Raw genomic sequence first — 20461 nt, 5'->3', positions numbered from 1 at the left:
AGGGTCCTGGGCTCTGTGCAAATGTGATCCCTCGGTTTTGCTGTTTACTAAAGGGTGATTCTGAAATCATGCTAGTATCTGATGTATTTGGAATAATGGTGGTGATGCTTTTGCATTTGTGTCCTGGTGAGGATTTCAGAGCTCAGCACACTAATGCATGTAGCTTCACAGTCCATGTGCAGAGAGGGAGGAGTCGCAGGCATTGCTCCTTTTCTTTCATGAAAGAGAACTGACTTGTCCAAGGTCACCCAGCTCTGCGTACAGGTATGAGGAAGTATAACCTGGGGGTACTGAATCCCAATCCTGTACTTTATTTATTGGTGGTGTGCACATGCTGTGACAACAGCTGCATCGTTATGGATGTGTCTTTCTCCTCAGGTAATTTTAAAACTCCACCATCCCTGTTGCTGTAGGTGGTTACCTGCTTTGCTGCATCTCTACTGATATGCACTCCTAAGAAAATTGCTTATTTTGAGTTGTGTGGATGCCTGTGACATGGCAATGGTGGATTTACCAAGGAAAGCACGCTTTTCCGTCACTGACTTGAGCTGTGATAAGACTGTCCTCCATTCACACTTAGGCCCTCCCCTGGAGGAGGAGATAGCCTCTTACATTCCCATGTGATATTTCAAGGTGATTGACCATCTGCTATGTGGGTTTTCTTTTTCTTTTAGAATCTAAAGGCTAGAAGCACAAAGGAATCTAAAGATCAGACGACGAAAAATTCCTTGGAAAGTGAGTGATCCATGGAAAGGAGACTGGTTTGTCAGGACTGGATGAAGGCTGTTGCCAAACCTCCACTCTCCCTTTTTCTTTTTAAATGCTGGAAAATTATGGAGTCTCTGCTGGCTCTACCTGGGAAATCAGTTCCCTTTTGCTAAGTAGCAGAGTTGATGCATAGTAAGCTACGTGCATTCATGGGGAAGTCCCTGCCCAGCTTAAAACTTCGTCAGTCCCTTTGGGCAGAACCAGGTCAGCCAAAGGACTGCTGTGATTTTGAGAGAACATCTGCTACCCAGTGATAGCACAAATGCAATCCTAGCAGTTATTGTTATGTGGGTTTTGCCCTATGGTAGCATCTAGAGAGCCTGATCAAGATCAGGTTCCATGGTGCTTGTTTCTATGCACAATAGTAGAAGTAAGTAGAAGTAGAAGACAATCTGTGTTGGAAGAAGCTTCCATACTCATCAATATAAAAGATAGTCCCCTTCCTGTTTTGGCCTGTTATTGGGATTTGGAAGCACTCAGCGTGTTATGCTGAACTCCAGAAGGAGGGATGAACAGTCAACTTTTCAGGTACCTCCTTGGAAACTTAGAGTGCAAGGCCTGATTCTGACCTGTGGGACCAGGCATGTTGCCAGGGAATGATCGGAACTGTGCCATGCTGCGTGCAGGTATTCTGTACTACCTTGTGTGCTCCTCATCCAGTGTCTGGCAAGGCGTGCTCACAAGTGGCCATCTGTTTGCTGTGGAGCATGTTTATTTCCTCTGTGTGTTCATGTGTGTTTTATTGGCTGTGCAGCACGTTAACCTTAGAGAAGGGGATTTTCCAGCAGCTCATTGGTTAATAAACCTGTACCTGTACATTCAGTTGTATTGGACAAGTTGTTCTGTAGGGGCTGTATTTAGGTACTTTTTCCTTATGTTCCTGCTGCCTTTTTTTTTTTTTTCTCCACAGCTCTGTTATACAAGCCAGTGGATCGAGTGACTCGCAGCACACTTGTCTTGCATGTAAGTATCTGAAGGGTAGTTTTCAAACTTTAGGCCCCTTTCCTGTTTTCTTCACACTTCAGATTTTCCATGGAGCTTCAGGACTGCAAAAATAAACCTGTCATGCTGCATAAGTCCCTTTACACTAAGCGGGGGGAGTCCATATGTAGGACCCCGCTACCTCTTCATCAGTGTTACCAAGAAGGGCAGAGTATTATCCTCTTCCTCTAGAGATAGAGCCATGCTTTAATCCATAAGAAGCTGGAGCATCTTTTCCTACAGCTCTAGTTAGGGGCCCTCAGACCCTTCTGCTTTCCAGTGCTGCTCATGGTTCTGTTCTTTGTTTGTGTTCCTGGTGTCAGGATTTGCTCAAGCACACTCCAGTGAGCCACCCTGATCATCCACTCCTGCAGGATGCTCTGCGGATCTCACAGAACTTCCTCTCCAGTATCAATGAGGAGATCACTCCTCGTCGGCAGTCCATGACTGTAAAGAAGGGGGAGGTGAGTCTTCCAGCTTTCGTTATTTTCTCAGTTTCTGAATACTGGTTGTGCCTTTTCTGTACAGCAGACTAGGAAGTTATGCTATTAATTCATTTGTTGCTAAGATACAGTTTGTGCAGTGTCCTCATTCTCTAAAGGATGTGGTACAGCTCCTCTCTGTTTGCTGTTTGGAAACCTAGAGGAAAAATATGATTAGAGTTTTATCCTTAGCACTGTTACAGTCATTTGTCATATATAATTTCTACGATGGATATTGCTATGCACTAAATGGATTTGTATCTTACCTGCAAACTGAAACCAAACAGGAAGCCTGGGAGGGGAAAAAGGTGAGGGAACATCAAAAATCATAAAAGATTAGGAAAAGCTGTTTTCCAGAATCTTCATTCTTGCCCTAAAACTCTTTTTTTTTTTCTTTTTTTTTTTTTTTTTTTCATCCTCATTTCTAAGGAAGAATGTTGTAAATGGGACTAGGAAGCAAAACAAATGGAATGCAGAAGCTGAGGGAGATGATTGACTCCTAAGGGTGTAATATAACTCTTTTCAGCTCTGCTAGGAGTTGGACTACACCCAGAACGTTCCAATATGTGCAGTTCCTTTACATGCATGCAATGTTGAGCAAGGAGGATGTAGAACTACACAATGGTCAAGTCCTGTATGCCTCAGTGGGCTCAATTCATCTGCCTTATAATTTCATTAGAAAGCAATACAGACCTTCCTGATGAGGGAAGGCAAGGACTGACAGAAGTATTAAAGAAAGAGAAGGGTGTAGGAGATTGGAGAAGAGAGGTGCAGCTCAGATAGCGTATGTATAAGAGGAATTGGGCAACATGCCAGAGATACTGGCTGATCAAAAGTGACCCAAATTATTGTGTACAAAAACATCTCACATGAAGCCCAGGAGATTGTTAAGATACGATGAACCTTCATGGTGTATTCCCAAATCTTGTCAGCTAAACATACTTGCTTTTGGCTGCTAAACTGATTTTCAACTGACAAAAGATTTGCTGGAAGCTGCAGTACTGGGAATTTGGTGCATTTTGTCCTGCAAGTCTTATTCATTGTCTCATTTTGTCAACTGCAGAAGTCTGCAGCTGAGGAAAGAAGAGGAGGGGCTGAGCAATTGGAGGCTGAGGTAGAAGCTTAGACATCAGTCACTAGGGCTTCAGCGATAGTAGATGGCCTCATTAAAGTGGATGCTGATTGAGTCATAGCAGAAATTGCAGCCTAGAATGCCCCCTCACAGGGGAGGGAGCATTTTGTTTTCTCCGGTTGTCTGTCAGCATCTCAATGAGGAGTACAGGCTTTGAAAAGTGTCATGCAGAATCCTAATGAGGTGTCAGAGCCCAGGCAGAGGGGCAGGCTCAGGAGGATGATCCTGATGTTCTCTTTTTGGAGTGTTGTGTTTGTCAGATCTTAGAAAGCAGGAGGGGGAACCTTGTCAGGATTGGGCTCAGCAGACCTGTTCATACTCTCACTGGTCCTGAAGTGTCTCCATTATGATGTGGGGAGGGAAGGAAGGGGATGTACCCAAGGAGAGGGCTGTGGGTGTGCTGGAGGGGACTGGGAACCCTTTGTACTCTCCCTCAGTGCGCACAGCTGGCACTGAGGCCAGGGAAGAAAAGGACTTGCTTCTGATGCTTCCCAGAGTTTGTCTTCCACTCTGGAAATCTGATGGTGGATTCTTTAGTCATTTGGCACCAATATCCCATGTTTTTTCAAAGCGGTAATGCCTCAGTTGACACCAGTCTGTGTCTGGATGGTAGGTATGTTCATTCTCTGCATAGTAATCCAGAGACGCAAGTCTGTTCCCAGCTACTACGTGTGGGTTAGTGATGGCTGCTCCTTCCGACAAGCTACTCAGCTTGGGGTCATAGCTGGGTTTTGTTTATGCCTGTAAATCTTTCCTTTTCTACTTATCCTTTCCTCCCACTTGCCTTGCTTGTGCTTCCCCTAGGGTGACAGGACAGTGTGCAGTTTGCATCTCCTAATTGACTGCTCTCAATGCATAATGCATTTTTTATTGTAATGAATCACCAGCTTGCTTTGATGGCTTTTTTCATTATTTGTCTTCCTCCCATTGAAATTTCCTTGGTGGAAAGGAAGGAGGGAAAACAGCCCTTTCCCCTTATGTATTGCTTAGGTGCTGATCTCAGTTATCTTTTTTTTGCCAGTCCTTGCCTTTTATGTGGAATATCTTTTCCCTTTGAGTGCATTGTGGGGAGGAGTCAATCTCCTTTGCCAGCCTTTTGCTCTGGCTCTTTTTTTCAGGATTGCTTTGAACTGGGGAAAGCAGCCAGTTGTTAATCTCCCTAGTGACAGGCTGCTAAGGAGAGGAGCGCAGGTCAGGCAAGAGTACAGGCTCATCAGCACAGTATTCCTCCCATTTCCAAGAAGAGATTCCCTGCTCCAGGAGCATTGATTCAGTCTGAACTGCCTGCTGTCTTCCTGCATGATGTCAGGTGGCCTTCCTGCACACCAGCCCCATGGTTCTGCTTGTCTCAGTAGGCTTTTTTTCTATTCTCGACTTAGGCATAGAGACTGAAAGTTTTCTGTGATGCGTCGACCTGGAATAATTTGCTGAGCTAAATGAATATTTCAGGTAGTACAAGGAGATGGGAACAGGGAGTAAAACCATTCACCAGAGGGACAGAAAAAGCTACAACAGGGAAGGTGGTATTGGTGGGTTAAGCCTACAATCACATAGTTTGGTCCATGCTGCCTGCCAGGCTGACTGTAGCTAGTCTTCTCTATTTTGTGGTTTGCTTAGGGCTGCAGTATAGAGGAGCCTGGAGAGCCCCAACCTGGCAGCAGAGAGGAGCCGGGAGGACTTATCTGGGCTTTTGAGTCTGCTTCCATTCAGCCTGATCTGCCACATTCTTTTGCTCCCTCCTGTTCTTCCCATCTTTCTACCTCTCTGTTTTTTACTTTTTTACTTTTTTACTTTTTTTTTGATGGAGCATCTGCAGGTATCCACTTTGCCAACCCTCTAAGTAACCAAACAAATGCATGGAGGGAAAGGGGGTCTGAACAGCACTGTACCTTCTGACTCGTAATGCAAATGGTAGAGAATCTTGCACCCCTTAGGACCATGGAGCAGGCATCTTATTTGCTCACTGCTGATCCTTCTTCACCACTATCCTCTTGGCTTACATAGGGAACCTGTTTAAGGTTCTACTGGGGATGGTCCTGTGGGGAAGCAGGAAAATTAATGCTTTGAGGTGAATTATGTGCCACTATTATGTGCTAGAAGGAAGGGAGTTAATAACCTTTCTAGTCTTATTAACAGAGCAGCTATATGGACTGCATGTTGGGTTGGTTTTTTGGTTTTTTTTTTTTAAATAAGCTGGGATGCAAATGACTGTAGAGCTTGTGTTGTCTTTCACTGCCAGAAGTAAAGGCTTGTGTTTCCAGCTAATTCAGCCCATTCTTGTAAAGCAGGAATTAATGAAACTGCAGAAAATTGCAGAGTTCATTTGGGAGACGGTGGTTCCTTTCTTGACTGCTCTTTGTTGAATGCTCTTTCAGGATGTTGTTTCAGGGCAGTTCAGACTGACTTGAGTGGTAGTGGCTGCCATTCTGCCTTGCCCCTGGCCATGCAGTCCCACCCTCTCTGAAGAGTTCACAGTGGTATTTGTGTGATCCCACAGTGGCACGGAGGAATGGAGCTGCCTAAAAATGAAGCTTTTTTTGAGTTTCAGGTCACTCTGCTGGCTGAGTGGCTTAGAGTCTTGTCTCATGAGAACCACTCTAGACACAAGAGGGCTGACAGGCAGTTCCTTCTGGGGTCAAGTTCACTAGATCACATTGGATCAGCTTATGCTACTGTGCACCTTTTCCCTTGCCCTGGAGAGAAGAAGCTGTTCTGTCATGTTTCTAAATGTGGTTTTAAACTGTGGTCAAGGGACTGGCTATCATTGCCTTAAGCTTCCACTTAATTTGGTAGAGGCCAAGTGTGCTAGGGAAGGAAAAGGACAAACAACATTTGCAACAGAGCAGAAGTGCAAACTAAAGCCTCTGAAAAGCTGGGAGCTAAGCTTGGACACAGGCAGCCATGTGCAGCTTGAGGCCCGGTGCCTACTCTTTCTGGAGGCCTTGGGCAGATGTTGGCCATAAAGCACTTTAAAATGATCTTGGATGCTGCACACTCTGTCTTACAGCTGGAGTCAGAGAGCTGGTGACAGGAGCTTTGGAAAGAAAAAAGAAAGGCTATTAAAATGCTCAAAGACCAGCCAGTTTAGCTCCCTAGGCAGAGCATCCCTTTATTCTGCAGTGCTGGTCTTGCAACACACACACGCGCATACACACACACGGAATAATTTTCTTCCTACACTCTGCAGAAAGCCAAACCACCTCTTCCTCACTGGCATATGCCAATATCCATCTCCTGCTTTTACCCTCCTCCTCCTGCATCACACATGTTCCAGTCCTTCCCCAGGCTGTCACCCACGCACGCTGCAGGCCTGTGCTGTCACCACATCAGATGAGCTCTTTCCTCAGCACACAAGTAAGGAGATGGCCTTTTATACAGCTGTGATGCTGGCTGAGTAGATTTTTAAATTCCACTTTTTGTAATGTGTCTCACACAAGCTGGCCACACTTCCTGGAGTTAAACAGTATGTGACAGCAGCAGGATTTATCATATGCAAACAGCACAGAAACACTGTAGGACGAATAGATGAGTATACAGGTAGTCGTGAGGTTGTTAGCAGAGGAGAGAGATGCTTACTGACAGGGGGAGGAGGAGGAGGAGGACAGCGGTAGGCAATCTAAAGAAAATATCCAAGCACTGAATGAAGCACAGGGAGAGCTCTTTTGTCCAGAGCACTGAGGTGCGTGGGAGAAGCAGCAGGTGAAAATATGCAGAGGAAAGCAGGGCCTAGAAAGGAGACTTGGGACTTACACTGCACCAGTACAGGAGCTTTGCAAGAGCCACTGAAGGTAACAGTCAGCCCAGGCTCTGTTTCAGTGATCAGTTCACTCCTTATGTTACAAAAGAGGAAGGTTTCCCCCAGGCCTCCTGGAACATCTTTCTATAGCTGAACTGAGCTCCTGTGCTGGACACCTGACAGTCTTGGGGCTGTCTGTGTGTGTGTGGGGTCACTACCACTGTACTGCCACTCTGATCCTAAGCTTCTGTTTTCTCAGATGTTTTATTTGGTGTTTCTGTAATCTAGATGTCATTTCAGGGTATTTTAGGAAACCTTTAGCACCTTTGGTAGTCCTAGCAAAAAGAGTTACTTTGGAGACAAGGTAGAGAGCTGGTTTCACACATGTAGGATATTGTATATCATGCACAGCAGGATCACCCAGGCAAAAGACCTCATGTTTCAGGAGACACTGTTTAACTGGGTACTACCAAAGGAATAGCTATTGCTAACCCTGGCTGGGAGGAGTTGACAAAAGTTGGCTTTGGTTCCTAAAGTGCTAGAGAGGACCTATGGAATTGAGGTGACAAGGGCATCTGACCAGCACGAGTCCTGTCTGAGGGGGCTGCTGGCTCCCCCAGGGTGACATAGGATGGGCTGACTCATGTTGTGAGGTCTGGGAAGGTGCCCTGTGCTCCCTCACTGTGGGATTTGGCAGGGATCTGGTAAGCCAGTTGGGAAATCCTTTTATTGTTTCCCTCTGACCTGCTGAACTCGCCTGGCAAGATGAATCATTTGCAGCAAAGGATGTGACCCTTTGCTGGAAGTGCTCCTCCTCTGCACCACTGATGCTGAGCAGCCTGGGGCATGCCTGTTGTGCCCAGCCCTAATGAAAGTCCTATTTTCTAGGACAAGCTGGTAGACCTAACATCAAGCTTCACAGCCCTCTGAGGAGAGATTTCCTGACTTGATCCACAAATGTTTTTTCCTGTCCTCTCCTCCCCAGGTACTTGGTTGCTTTTGTGGCAGTTCCCCCCTGCTGCTTGCTGAAGGGAGACCTTCCCAACTAGCTTATGAGCAAGAAGATAGGAAGAGTGAAACATCTGGGAAGCTCAGTGTTTTCTTCTGAGTGGGTGACTGGATTACATCCCTTTTACCTCTTCCGTTCCAGTCAAGCTTAGGAAATACAGCCTTGTCTTCTTTCTACCCAGCTCTCCTTCTGGGAGATCATGTTGCCAAAGACTTTTTGCCTCATGGTAGCAGTGTGCCATGTCAGTCAGGGTAATTTGTACTCAGGAGCGCTAACCAAAATAAACTCAGTGCAAATGAGTGGCACCTCAGTCCCAGATGGGCTGTATGAAGATCATACCCCTGTTTTGGCATTGTATGTCTGAACTTTTTGCTTGGGTTTTGGGGAGATGTGGGACAGAGAGCATGGCTGCTTGGAGCAAGTCTGCTTGGATGGTGGCAGCCAAGGACTGTGCAGCAGCAGGTTAGGTGCAACTTGGGAAGGCAGGAGAAGAGGTGACCTGGTTGGACCAGGCAGGCCATGTGGGGAGGACTGTAGCCTTGCTGCAGGGAGTACTGATGGGCTCTTCTTTTCTTCGTGGAGGCCTAACCTAAACAAAGATTTCCAGTCAGTAGTGCCTCTGTATGGGCTTCCCCTTCACTTGAGGACACATGTGTCTTCAAAATGCTCTGGTCTTGATGATGGTACTGGAGTACTGCCAAAACAAGGGTAGCTGATCTAGGGCTGAGCCATAGTCCTTCACAGTCTTCCAACAGCTCTCGTGAGGCTATGCCCTCCATTGCCTGTGAAGAAACATGTTGCTGGCCATGTTGTTGGCCTGTCTCTGCCACTAGTAACATCTTCCCAGGATGGGGGCTGAGTCTGTGCTCTGGACTAGCCTGGGGTATTTTTCAGCTGGGAACCCTCAGCAGGGTGCTGGGCTGGGGTCTTGGCTGACCCCACACACTGCCAGTGCCTGGCAGAGTGGGGCAGAAGGTCAGGTCAGGACTGTGCTGTATCCCTGCTGGGTAGGGAAGGGACAGTGCTGCATCCTGCTGGGTAGCAGAGGTGAGTGAGCTGTGAGAACATCTTTACACCTACGAACAATGAGCAGAGGTTGAGCTGGCAACAAACAGCTATTCTCATTGCCCCAGAGGAGCTGAGCTGATTTGCAGCGTAATTAATATGCATCAGATCTAGAAACCTGAGATCAGAGTTTTGGCTTGTTCAGAAAATCTCTCTCCCTGCTTCATTATTAGTCCCAAATGAAATTCTTTGCAGCTGTGGAGAGTGTTTTTGCTGCTGACAACATTCCTCCCCCTTTATTTATTTAGTTTTAAAGCTCAGTGTTTCTAGTTTCCTACCTGGGGTTTGTTTGCCAGGCAGGAGGAGGAGGCATGCACAAGTGCACATCAGCAACAGAGACATTAATGCAGGCAGGCGTTCTCTCCAAAACCACTGAGAAGAAGCCAGGAGGATCACGCCCACCTAAAAATAAACATTAACATATGTACAGGCCTTTCTGAGCCTGAATCACTGCTGGATACCAGATCTCCGCAGACTCCTGCTCAGAGACGGTGCGACAGTCTGCTAAGAAGCAACCTTGCTTCCTGTCAGTATGGGAAAGGTGCAGCTTTTGCTGCTGCTCACAGATTTCCAGGATCTTTGTGTAATGGAAGGCAGCACCAAGGTGAGATGCTGACACTGCTCTGTGTGCTTTAACAGCTAGCTGCGGTGCTAGCACAGCTGCAGACGGGAAAATGCAGACTCGTAGTCCATGTCAGGAAGTTTAGGGTGCTGTAGGACAGTGTGGAAACAAGAATTACATCTGCAAGGGAATTTCTCTACCTTGTGTTCCTTGCCATGATGCCTGCTGGGCTCAGGACTGATGTGGTTTGTTTTCATTTTGGAGAGCCAAGATGGGAAGAATGGTAGGCGGAAGGAGAGGCAGCGTGGGGGTTTGCACTCCCACACCCTCTGTAGTAAATGTGTTCAGGGCTTGTTAAGTCACGCAGCAAACAAAACCCACGGGGCATAACCTCAGAAACTGAGGCATCAGTTCTGGTTTGGATGTCCTGACCTTGCTCAGGTTAACTACTTTCCTGTTGCATGCAGCTGCATAGCTGAGCACAGCTGCTTCTTGGAAATGGACAGTTTTCATGTATGCATTTCCCAGTGTGGGGATCACACAGATACTGCAGGCTGGGAGCGAGTGGTGCTGACAAGTGTAAGGGTGGGCCTGCAGAAAGCTGACAGTGAGACAGCAGGGAGTGCTGGTTAGCACTGGGCAATGTTAGCAGATTTCTCCTATCCCCAGCCATGGTCCTGTCTAGGTATATACAGTATATGTAGCATACCTTAGCCTACCATAGCATGTGTGCAGAAGCTGATGGTTCCTGTTTGTACTGGCTGTGCAGCAAGGCAACGCTGACAATTATACATAGGGGTGGGAATAAAATTTGTCCCAGGTTGGATACCCCGGCTTCTGTTTGAAAATTAGTGGGAGATACCTATTCCAGATGTGCACTCAGAGTCCTGTTGATCATGACATCAGAGCAGAAGGCCTGGGCATAGAGCAGGGCTTGAAACTCCTGGCTTGGACACTGGTAACAGCATACAGCCATTTGTCTCAGTGCCAGTGTTCCAACCTTTTTTTCAACTCTGGAGTCCTCATAAGGGAATTAGAAAGCAATGCTTCTGCCTGCCAACGTGTGGCTCTTATTTAGGAAGTTGTAAAGGTCCCTGGAACCAGAAACAGGAATAAAGACATTAGGGTTGTGCAGCTTCTTTGCGTCTTCTAGGTTTGGGGAATGTTTGTATTATATATATATATATAAGAGATTTAAGTAGACGTGGAGTGGGGGCATATCCAGATGGTCCTTTTTAAACACAAGCTGATAAGGGACTACTGAGAATTTAGCTAGATACACATTTTGTTCAGGAATTACCCCTTAACAACACTTGTAATAAAGAAGGAGCAATGGCATTCAGCTGTTAAGGTTGACAAACTACTGTTGTGAATGGGGAGTGGAGGCGTTCACTCTTTCTCCCTGGTGGGGTAGTTTAAGCTGAATTCAGTGGCTGGGTAAGTGACTCCTGAGAAAAGTGGTGTTTGCTGCTCTCTGCTGGTTTTTGAGGGGATGATGTGCTGTCAGTGATCCTGGCCCTTGGGTATGCAGAAGCTGGGCAATGACTCACAATAAATTACATTCCTCAGGAACAGGTGATAGAGAGAAGCCTGAAGCCTGACCCAGAACCAGATAATAAAGGAGACACATGGCCATTTCTGCCCCTGGAAGAGAGGGCAGCAGCAGGGAGCAGAGCTTACAGCAAGGAACATTTAATAGTCTTTTTTCTGAATTAGACCAATTTACTCAATTAGCTCTGGTAGGAGTCATGTCTAAGGAATGCATTGCCCCAGTGCCAAATCTGGGGCTCATATTGCACTAACTAAAACGTTTTTTTCTGTTTTTTCACCAGCACCGGCAGCTGCTGAAGGACAGTTTCATGGTGGAGCTGGTTGAGGGGGCTCGCAAGCTACGTCATGTCTTTCTTTTTACTGATCTGTTCCTGTGTGCCAAACTCAAGAAGCAGATTGGAGGGTGAGGTTTTCTTACTGGACTATGTGCTTTGCACCTCAGCTTCAGCAGAGTCATGGGTTTAGCCAGCAATTTTAATTGAATATGAATACTCCAGACCTTGTAACCATAATCCACAAGATGTAAAGACAAAGAATGATCAGCAAGATAGTATTGGCTGTTATATGAGATTTTGGCCAAGCCCTGATCTTTCAGGAAAGGTTAATTCCTCCTCCTCCTGCCCCGAGCCTTCCTAGGAAAACAGGATATGCTGTAGCTGCTGGTATTCTGGGCAAATGCCATTCATTTTTCTAATGCCCATTGTTTTAATAGGTGACATTCTTCACTTTCTTTTGTTGCTAAGGTGAATTTTGGCCTTTCAACTACAGTCAGTTAACAGTTTTGCAGAAAAATGGAAAAGGTACAATAAGCAGACTATGTGTCAACCCTGAAGTGCAACTGTACGAGCAGTTTTGTTGGCATTTTTCACAAATGAGAGGGGAGGAACCTTTACCAACACACCTGCCTCAAACAGGGCTTCTTTTCATCTGGTGAATGTTCTGCTCTGGGCGACCCCTCTCATCTTCTTGCCTTCCTCAAGCAAAAAGTTATTGCTGCCCCTGGGGAAGCACATGCTTGTGAGGAATGAACCTTCAAAAGAGCGGGACATTCCCCAAAGTGGATATTTCTGACAGGAGGGGTGGAGGGGGAAAAAAAATCACATGAAAGATTTAAAAAAATGAACTGGTTATCCTGGTGAAATCACTGGAGAGCAGCAGTTATGAGCTGTAGTTTTTCTTTTCTGGTTGGGTTACACAGGGATTTATGTATTGGCTCACTTGCCCCTCCTAGCTCAGGCAGGAGAGACCTGGGTTTAGATCATAGGTAGCAGCCAGGTCAGAGGCATAACATGGCTTTTGAACTTCACCTCCACGGAGGCTTCAAAGGGAGAGCACGCAGCACGGAAAGGGTTTGCAAAAAAATGTTGTTTTTTCTTTGGGTGAAAAGAACTAACAAAAAACAAGTTGCCTTGTTATGTGCTGTACTGGCCTTCTAGGCGTTTTTGTTGGAAAGCAGCCCTTTACTAGGCTTTTTCCGCATGGGAGTCACAGTCAAGTTGTGTCCATTTCTGTATCTTATGCACTATATTGGGGAAGAACTTGTGGGAAGGGGGAGTGGGTGCTGCCAACCACCAGTAATAGTAAAAGGTTTGGACCTTCTGTCTTTCAGAAAAAGCCAGCAATATGACTGCAAATGGTACATCCCACTCACTGACCTTAGTTTCCAAATGGTGGATGAGTCTGAGGCAGTGCCCAATATCCCACTGGTGCCGGATGAGGAACTGGATGCCATGAAAATCAAGATATCCCAGATCAAGAATGACATCCAGCGTGAAAAGGTAAAAGGAGTTGAGCACTCCATGCCAAGTATGGACTCGGTGTCTCTGCTGAGGTGAGGTGCTGACAGAAGCGGTATTCCCAGAGCTGCACAGCAGGGGGACTATGCTGAAACAGGCTGCACAGCAGAGACTTGTGGTGCTGCCCTCTTCTCAGTGATATCTAGATGCTCTGTAGCCCATCGTTGCTCATCCTAGTGTGTGGCTTGAATGGTGGTGTCCTGTGAGCAGGTAGAAACAAAAAGACCCTGTAGTTGTACCCAGTAGCTTCTCTTGTTGCATGGAGCCACCTGTGACTGCTGTCCCTGAGCATCCATGTGGAGCATAGGGCTCTTACGCTGTGGACACAAGGAGGACTGGGAGTGTGGCATCCCAATTTCAGGCCATTAAAGCATGATCCTGCAAGTGATTTTGGTCAGAAGCCACGTACTTCTGAATTTTGGCAGGCTCAGTTATTCTGTTGAAGCTTTTTCTGACTTCACTGGTGTCAAAGCACCAGCAAATGCATGGAGAACACTAATTGTGCTGACTGGGCGGTCTGACATAGATATGGTGTCTCTGGCCCAGGCTTCTCTTTGCTTGCAAGACATTTTCTCAGAGGTTAGACTCCAAACCTTCCTAGAACCCAAAAGAGAAATAAGTTTGAAAACTGAAAGCCTACTGGCATGTAGAACAGGATATGAATAACATTGCTTGTACCGTGAGAAGACCATCCCCCGTGCTTAAAAGAACATGCTTCTGCCTCTCTGTCCTGGCAGGCTTTCAAAGAGGGCTTCCTGGGAAAAGTAAGATATTAGGAGGAACACCATGTGGAAACTTCTTACTCACAAGATGCAGGTGTCAAGATACACGCTTTGGTGCATCAGTGCCAAGTAATATACATGGCTGGGTTTGGGATTGGGTTTTATCTAAGAAGAACCTTGGGTTTAGTTGACCTCTGTTGAAAATGGATCAGTGGGTGGTGAGTGGGAGAGTTCTGGGCAGCTTCTAGAGAAGATCCTTGCAGCCTCCTTGGTCAAGAATGCTTGTGGGGGACCTGGCAGTGCTATGGCTGCGCAGTGACATGATACTGCTGCAGCCTCTGGAACAGGAGTGTAGCTGGGGCAGTGGTCACACACCTCTGCACCTTCATCTGGGGCAGCTGGAATTGGGGAACGGAGCCAAGTCTGACTGTAGAGATAACTGCAGGTAACATCTTCCTGAGCAGCTGGGAGCCCTGTGGATCCTGTGGACAGCATTTCTCCTGCCTGGGGCCATTTGACTACTCACAGAGGGAAGAGACACTGGATCTTAAAATGTCTGTCAGTGTAAATGGGGGCAGATGTTGGAGAATGACCTGTGCCCTCTGTCTCACTCTCTCCCACCCTTCAGAGGGCCAATAAAGGCAGCAAGGTCATTGAGAGGTTGAAAAAGAAGCTCTCAGAGCAGGAATCCCTCCTACTGTTGATGTCTCCCAGCATGGCCTTCCGGGTACACAATCGCAATGGCAAGGTGAGTGGCTCTTCTGGTCCCTCAGTGTAAAAGGCAGAGGTCAAGGGGTGGGTGTGTCTGTATACACTGTTGTACAAGGTCTTCATGCCCTCTGCTATCTGGCCTGAAAGCACTTTCCAAGCAGCACACACCTAATCCTTGCTATACCAAAGGTTTTGACAACATCTTGTAAGGCTATGACTAATTTGTGTGCAACACTGACATTTAAAAAACAACATTAGAAATTAATCCCCTAGCTCAGCACTTGCCCTGGCAGAGCAATAGGAATGGGTCTTTTCACCTAAGATAAAGCTCTGCAGCAGCTGCCTTCCAGGCTCCCCTTCAAGTTCAAGGCTTAGCGCGCTCAGGGCTGTCTCCCTAGGACCGCAGGGTGCGCTTGGCACCAGGGGTGCCGAATGGTTGTGAACAATCTCCTTTAGCGCAGCGGGATGCTCAGCAAGCTAGAAGTATCCTCTGCTCTGGCAGTGCTGTAACCTGTCACTGTGGCCTTTCCATGCACATGGCAAAGGAATCCCACAAGGTCCTGTTACTACTCAGTGAAAATCCACAAGCTAGTCCCTGCTTCCTCAGCTTGCATCAGTGTCTGCTCTGGTCCTGTGTTGGAGGCTTTTGGGTTTCCTGGTGCAACTGTTGTGAGCAATAGCCCAGAGCTGCTGCCATGGGACCTCATGCTGCCAGTTGATGCAGCTGCTGTTTGCAGGGTGGAGCTCTGTGAAAGCTCTGACTGCAGGAGTCCGTGTTGGTACCACTGGCACATTGCTGGGAAGGCACGTTGCCCGAGTCCTGCCTGTCACTGACAAAGCTGTGATGTAGGGCAGCTGGCAGGAATGCTAGAAGGGCAGTATATCCAACAATTTCCACTGGAGGAGGGTGGAAGGCAGGCAGGCCTGCTCTCAGTGGTCGGTCAGGCTAATGCATACCCCATTTTCTTCTGTTTTCCTGGCTAGAGTTACACGTTCCTCATTTCTTCGGACTATGAAAGGGCAGAATGGAGGGAGAACATCCGGGAACAGCAGAAGAAATGTGAGTGTCCCTCAGCTGGGCGTTGGTAGAAACACCATGGTCTTATTAGAGAGCAGGAGTCCAGAGGATCAGGATGCCAAAAAAAGATGTGCATTAAAATCCACAGCACAGCATGGATGTCTTCCATCTCTGCATATCTGAGCCTGTCTGGGGGACTTTTGCTTACAGCAACGTGTAGGAAATGTGTGGAGAGATTCTCCCATTTATCGTAGAGGTCAGAGCTCTGTACAGTTCCAGGCAGAGGGAACACTTACACTCTTTTACCTAGCTCCGGTCCAAAGAAACTTACTTTTTTAGGCACGGGTGCTTTTTGGCTTTGTGAGAAAATAAGAGCTCCCCTTCTTTCCTGTGAACCATCCTGAGTCTTTTTACTCTGAAGAGTAACTAAGTATGCCCTCAATCGAGCTGGGCTGCAGCAGCAGTACAGACCTGAGCACCATGGTGCTGTTGCTGAGCATTGCCCAGGGAGCAGCTACCCCACATATGCCCTGAATGAGGGAGTATGCATCCAGCCTCTGCTTTGAATTTTAATTCCTCCCTCTTTGAAATCTCCTTGGCAGGCTTTAAAAGTTTCTCACTCACATCGGTAGAGCTCCAGATGCTGACAAACTCCTGTGTGAAGCTTCAGACAGTCCACAACATTCCCCTCACTATCAATAAGGAAGGTGAGACTTTTGGTTTATGCTTTCACATGGTACAGCTGCAGTGAAAAACTACCTCTGCCTGCCTTTGTGTATTTCTCTTGGAACTGCTTTTATTGTTTCTTTTTGCTACAGGCTTCAGCCTGGTAATGAGTTACAAATTGAGAGTTCCTATAAAACAAAAGCTGAGAATATATGTACCCAACCTGTGTAGTTTACTTGAAGTAGATGATAGCGTACAAAAAGAGAGCAGCAGGAAAAAGAACAATCTGTCATCCCAATATTACTGGCTTCCACAATAAAAATACAAGCTCCAAATTATATGGTTGCGTCTAAAGTAGTAAGCTATTCCTGGGCATCTTCCAACATATATTCAGTAACTATTAAATGGTCTTCACATGCAGCCATCATGCCAAGGAATTGAAGTGCCTGTTGGGGTCCTAGCCTGGAACGCCTTTGAACTATGCCTAGGAATCCTTTGGAAGAACACTAGTTGACCAAAATTGTGTCAGAGGCCATTCTAAATTACTATTTAATCTACTAGTATAGACTTAGCCTCTGTATTTTACTTTTTCTCCTTTGAATTTCTTCCATGCTGTCTTGCTGACCCTAGAAATCATTGTAAAAGCCACATGTTGCCAGAAGGCATTACAGGTGAAACCGACACTAAACCTGGAACAGTCTTCTCTTTTGCTGAAATAGCTAGATTGCATGCTCCTGCCATCCTTTTTAGGGACAGTTTACCCTCTGCTCATTAACACGTGTAATATCAATCTCATCACTCTATCTTTCGCTCTTGGCTTCTCTGTGAACGTAACAAAATTCCTTGGGTCTTTTGTACAGATGATGAATCCCCAGGTCTCTATGGATTCCTGAATGTCATTGTCCACTCTGCCACAGGATTCAAGCAAAGTTCAAGTGAGTTGCAGTTCTGTAATATACAGAGGTATTGATAGGGGGTAGATAATTTGGATGCTGTGACAGTTGGGCATGTACTGGTTTAAGATTGGAGGGGATGATGGTGAGGAGAGGTGATTTAGGGAACTAGAAGTGAAATCAGGGCATTGGTGTGATTTTCAGGGAATGTAATTTTTTAATGCTATTTTAACTATTAACTTGCAGAAAGATCAGGAGCAAGGATCAAGCACGAAGCATTATTTTTTAGGCCTAGTCTTTTGGGGTTTTTTTAAGCACTGTTTGCTAATTACCCAACGGTTTTGGATAAAAGTCAGCCCTTATCCTGAATTCTTTCAACTGTATTTGGTTTTGCAATGGAAGAATGGGAAGCATGCTCTGACATCCAGAATTTTTGGTGTGAAGAAACAGGTGTTAAAATTCAGGGGAGTGATTTGACAGAAAGATCAAGAAAGGTGAAAAAATAGAGTGAAGAGGACATCTGTAGAAAGAAACAAGCTTCTCAGCCATTGATGAGAATAATCTAGGAGAAGCTGCAAATTTTACATAGCCATGTGGCTGGGGATCCCATTCTTATCTAAGCTGCATGTGCAGTCTCAGGAGGAAAGGAGTGAACTAGATGCACATGATTTCTGTTAGCCTTCCTCCTGCTGAACCACTGGCTTCCCAGGTGCTGGCTAACATCAATTAAAACATAACTTACAAATAGGGGCGATGTCTACAGCTCATTAGTAGCTCTTCAGAAACACCAGATGATATTTGTGCTGGGTAGTGTTGCTGGTACTAACACAAAGAAGATGCAAATGAAGACACACCCTGAAGGCGATTAATGCAAGTTAGGAGATTCTAGAAAAATTTTTAAAGTTTCTGTCCCTGTCTCCCCTCCTCAGATTTGTACTGCACATTAGAAGTGGATTCTTTTGGGTATTTTGTGAACAAGGCTAAAACTAGAGTTTACAGAGACACCACGGAGCCCAATTGGAATGAGGTGGGTTGTATTTTTCTTAACATGATTTGTTCCGTGTGCCAAACGTCAACGCATGATGGGCTGAAAACCCTCAAATGGAAGAACTTCTGCATGCTCAGCATTTGTGCTGCATATGCTGCCTCTCAGAAAACACTTTTATGCCAGGTTCTTATGGCTGTCAGGGCTTGCAAAAGCTTTTATTTCTTGGATTAGCTGTAGTTAAACAAACATTTCAGTACAAATTAGTGTTGTCCAGTATTTTATCATGTAAACAGGTGCATGTTTGATTATTTTTTTAAAGGCACAAGTGAAAATGTTGAAGAAGGAGGTGGTTTTGTTTATTTGTTGTGAGGGGAAAGAATTAGCTATAGGCATTTTGCCTCTTTATAGTCAGCTCAAACCTGCTAGGGAGCAAAATTAAATACAAGGAGTGTGGGCGAGTTTGTTCCTTTGAATGATGCTTTGCTGAAACTCAGTGAAATCTGACTAAAGGGTCAACCATCTCAGTCTCCAATTTGACCACTTATACATACAAAATACAATTTCAGTTTAGTTCTGGACCAGCTCCATTAGAGAGGAGGTTTTGGTCAGTCCTTTAGTGCTCCCTCCTGATGAGCTTTAAGGAGACTACACTGATTATTAAGAGACTAGCATCCTGCCGCAATATATTCATTGCTTTTTCCTGGTGCCCTGCAGGAGTTTGAGATTGAGCTGGAGGGCTCACAAACTCTGCGGATTCTGTGCTATGAGAAGTGCTACAACAAAACTAAGCTCACCAAAGAGGATGGAGAGAGTACAGATCGCATAATGGGGAAAGGACAGATCCAGGTAAGACTGTGCTTAACTCATTGCTGCTACCTTCACTGCAGAACGTAACAGGACTTTTGAATCCTGGAGTGTACCAGGGAGGGTTTTTTCTGCTCTCTGATTGTCTCAGCATTGGAGAGTTTTCTCCAGATAGTGAGGTATACAGCGTAATCACAGGTGGGAAGTCAGCAGATATTTTCCCTCTTGCCTTGTCCCCTATTCCTACTTCAGTACCCTTATGGAATGGATGCTTTTTCATGGAAATTTATGTTTTGATCTCTGATTTGCCTCTTAACTCCAAAACTTCCAGCACAGTATATAGGAATTCCACTGTCACTGGGCACTGTTGAGGATGCTCCGTTTGTGACAAAAGAGGAAGCAATGAATACGCTATCCCCTCTGTACATCATGTGGAAGAAATGCTACCTTCTGTATGTGTTGGAAGTTGATTAATGTGTAGCAAGGCCTTGGAGGACAGGCTTATTGTCCTGATAACTGCCATGTCCAGAGTATAGTGTCCGTGACAGCAGGCTGCATCTAAGAGAGATTTCTACCACTGAGAATCAGCATGGGACACTTTGTTTATGTGGCAAATTTGTAATATAATAGGGGAGGTGAAGAGGTGATTGTAAACGGCTGCTGCTCTCAGGGAGCTGCTGTGTGATAAAGTGTTAAAGCTCCATGCAGGAGAAATCAGGCCATCAGGGGAGGACGATGTGAAGAAACGTATGTTCCTCTTCTTCTTCCAGTTTGTTGCACTGTCTGTCCACACCTTTGGGAGGGTGTTAAAATGTTTACTCTGAGGACACATTCTTTGTCTTGGACTGGCTGTTGTACAGAGCAGAGACCCTACCCATTTATATTATTTTTTCCCTTTTCTTTCTGGCACACTGAAAAATACCACCAGTTCTCCTCCATTTATGCTTGACTCTTCATCACTGCTATGGGTGACAACTTTCTGCAACATTTGAGTGATGTTCACACCAGCCAAGGCCATTTGTGGCCATTTTTCAGAAGCAGCTCTGATCGAGGGCAGCCTGCAGGATCATATCTCACCTTTACTCTAGAAGGGTTTGCTGCCTGAATGAGTTTCCTTAGGCCTGTTCCTTTCCCTCCCTCCTCGCAGCCCTGAGGCTGCTGTGGCGTTTTCAAAGAAAGCTTTTGTCACCAAATGCATGGTGGGTGTTTAAAAAAAATATGTTTAGAAATCAATAAATGCTAGTAAAAGATGCCTCCTATATATGTTTTAGGCTAACCAGGAATCTGTATGTCCCTTCTGGTAACAAAAGCTTATTTTCTATGGAGCTGAGCAACTACAAAAGAGCAAGTTTTCAGCCCTGAAATGCCCTGGAGATTTTTATGCTTATAATGGAGAGCCTTGAAATCACTGACCCTCTAAATTCTTCAAGTATTTTACATAGAATGATTTAAAAAAATGATAAAAAATGATAAAATACTGTAAAATTTTTAACAGGCGCTTTTTTTTCACAGTAGTAGGCATTTTCATGCACAGCAGTTGTACATTCTGTTAAAACATTTTATACTGAAGTTAATAA

At 45.7% G+C, this 20461-nt stretch overlaps 1 protein-coding gene across 2 annotated transcripts in view; it reads left to right on the top strand.

Annotated features, from left to right (window-relative positions):
• The window catches only part of BCR (BCR activator of RhoGEF and GTPase), a 104769-nt gene that overhangs the window by 65762 nt on the left and 18546 nt on the right, over positions 1–20461 (top strand). For both annotated transcript variants that reach the window (XM_040604544.1, XM_040604554.1), the window contains exons 6-16: positions 675–735; positions 1679–1731; positions 2073–2213; positions 11568–11689; positions 12896–13064; positions 14433–14552; positions 15500–15575; positions 16136–16240; positions 17060–17134; positions 18022–18119; positions 18795–18926. In XM_040604544.1, the coding sequence (XP_040460478.1) occupies positions 675–735; positions 1679–1731; positions 2073–2213; positions 11568–11689; positions 12896–13064; positions 14433–14552; positions 15500–15575; positions 16136–16240; positions 17060–17134; positions 18022–18119; positions 18795–18926 (1152 nt within the window). The remainder of the gene's footprint in view (positions 1–674; positions 736–1678; positions 1732–2072; positions 2214–11567; positions 11690–12895; positions 13065–14432; positions 14553–15499; positions 15576–16135; positions 16241–17059; positions 17135–18021; positions 18120–18794; positions 18927–20461) is intronic.

This window comes from Falco naumanni, chromosome 1, assembly GCF_017639655.2.
Source record: "Falco naumanni isolate bFalNau1 chromosome 1, bFalNau1.pat, whole genome shotgun sequence".
NCBI lineage: Eukaryota > Metazoa > Chordata > Aves > Falconiformes > Falconidae > Falco > Falco naumanni.
This window is presented reverse-complemented; position numbering and strand designations above follow the sequence as displayed.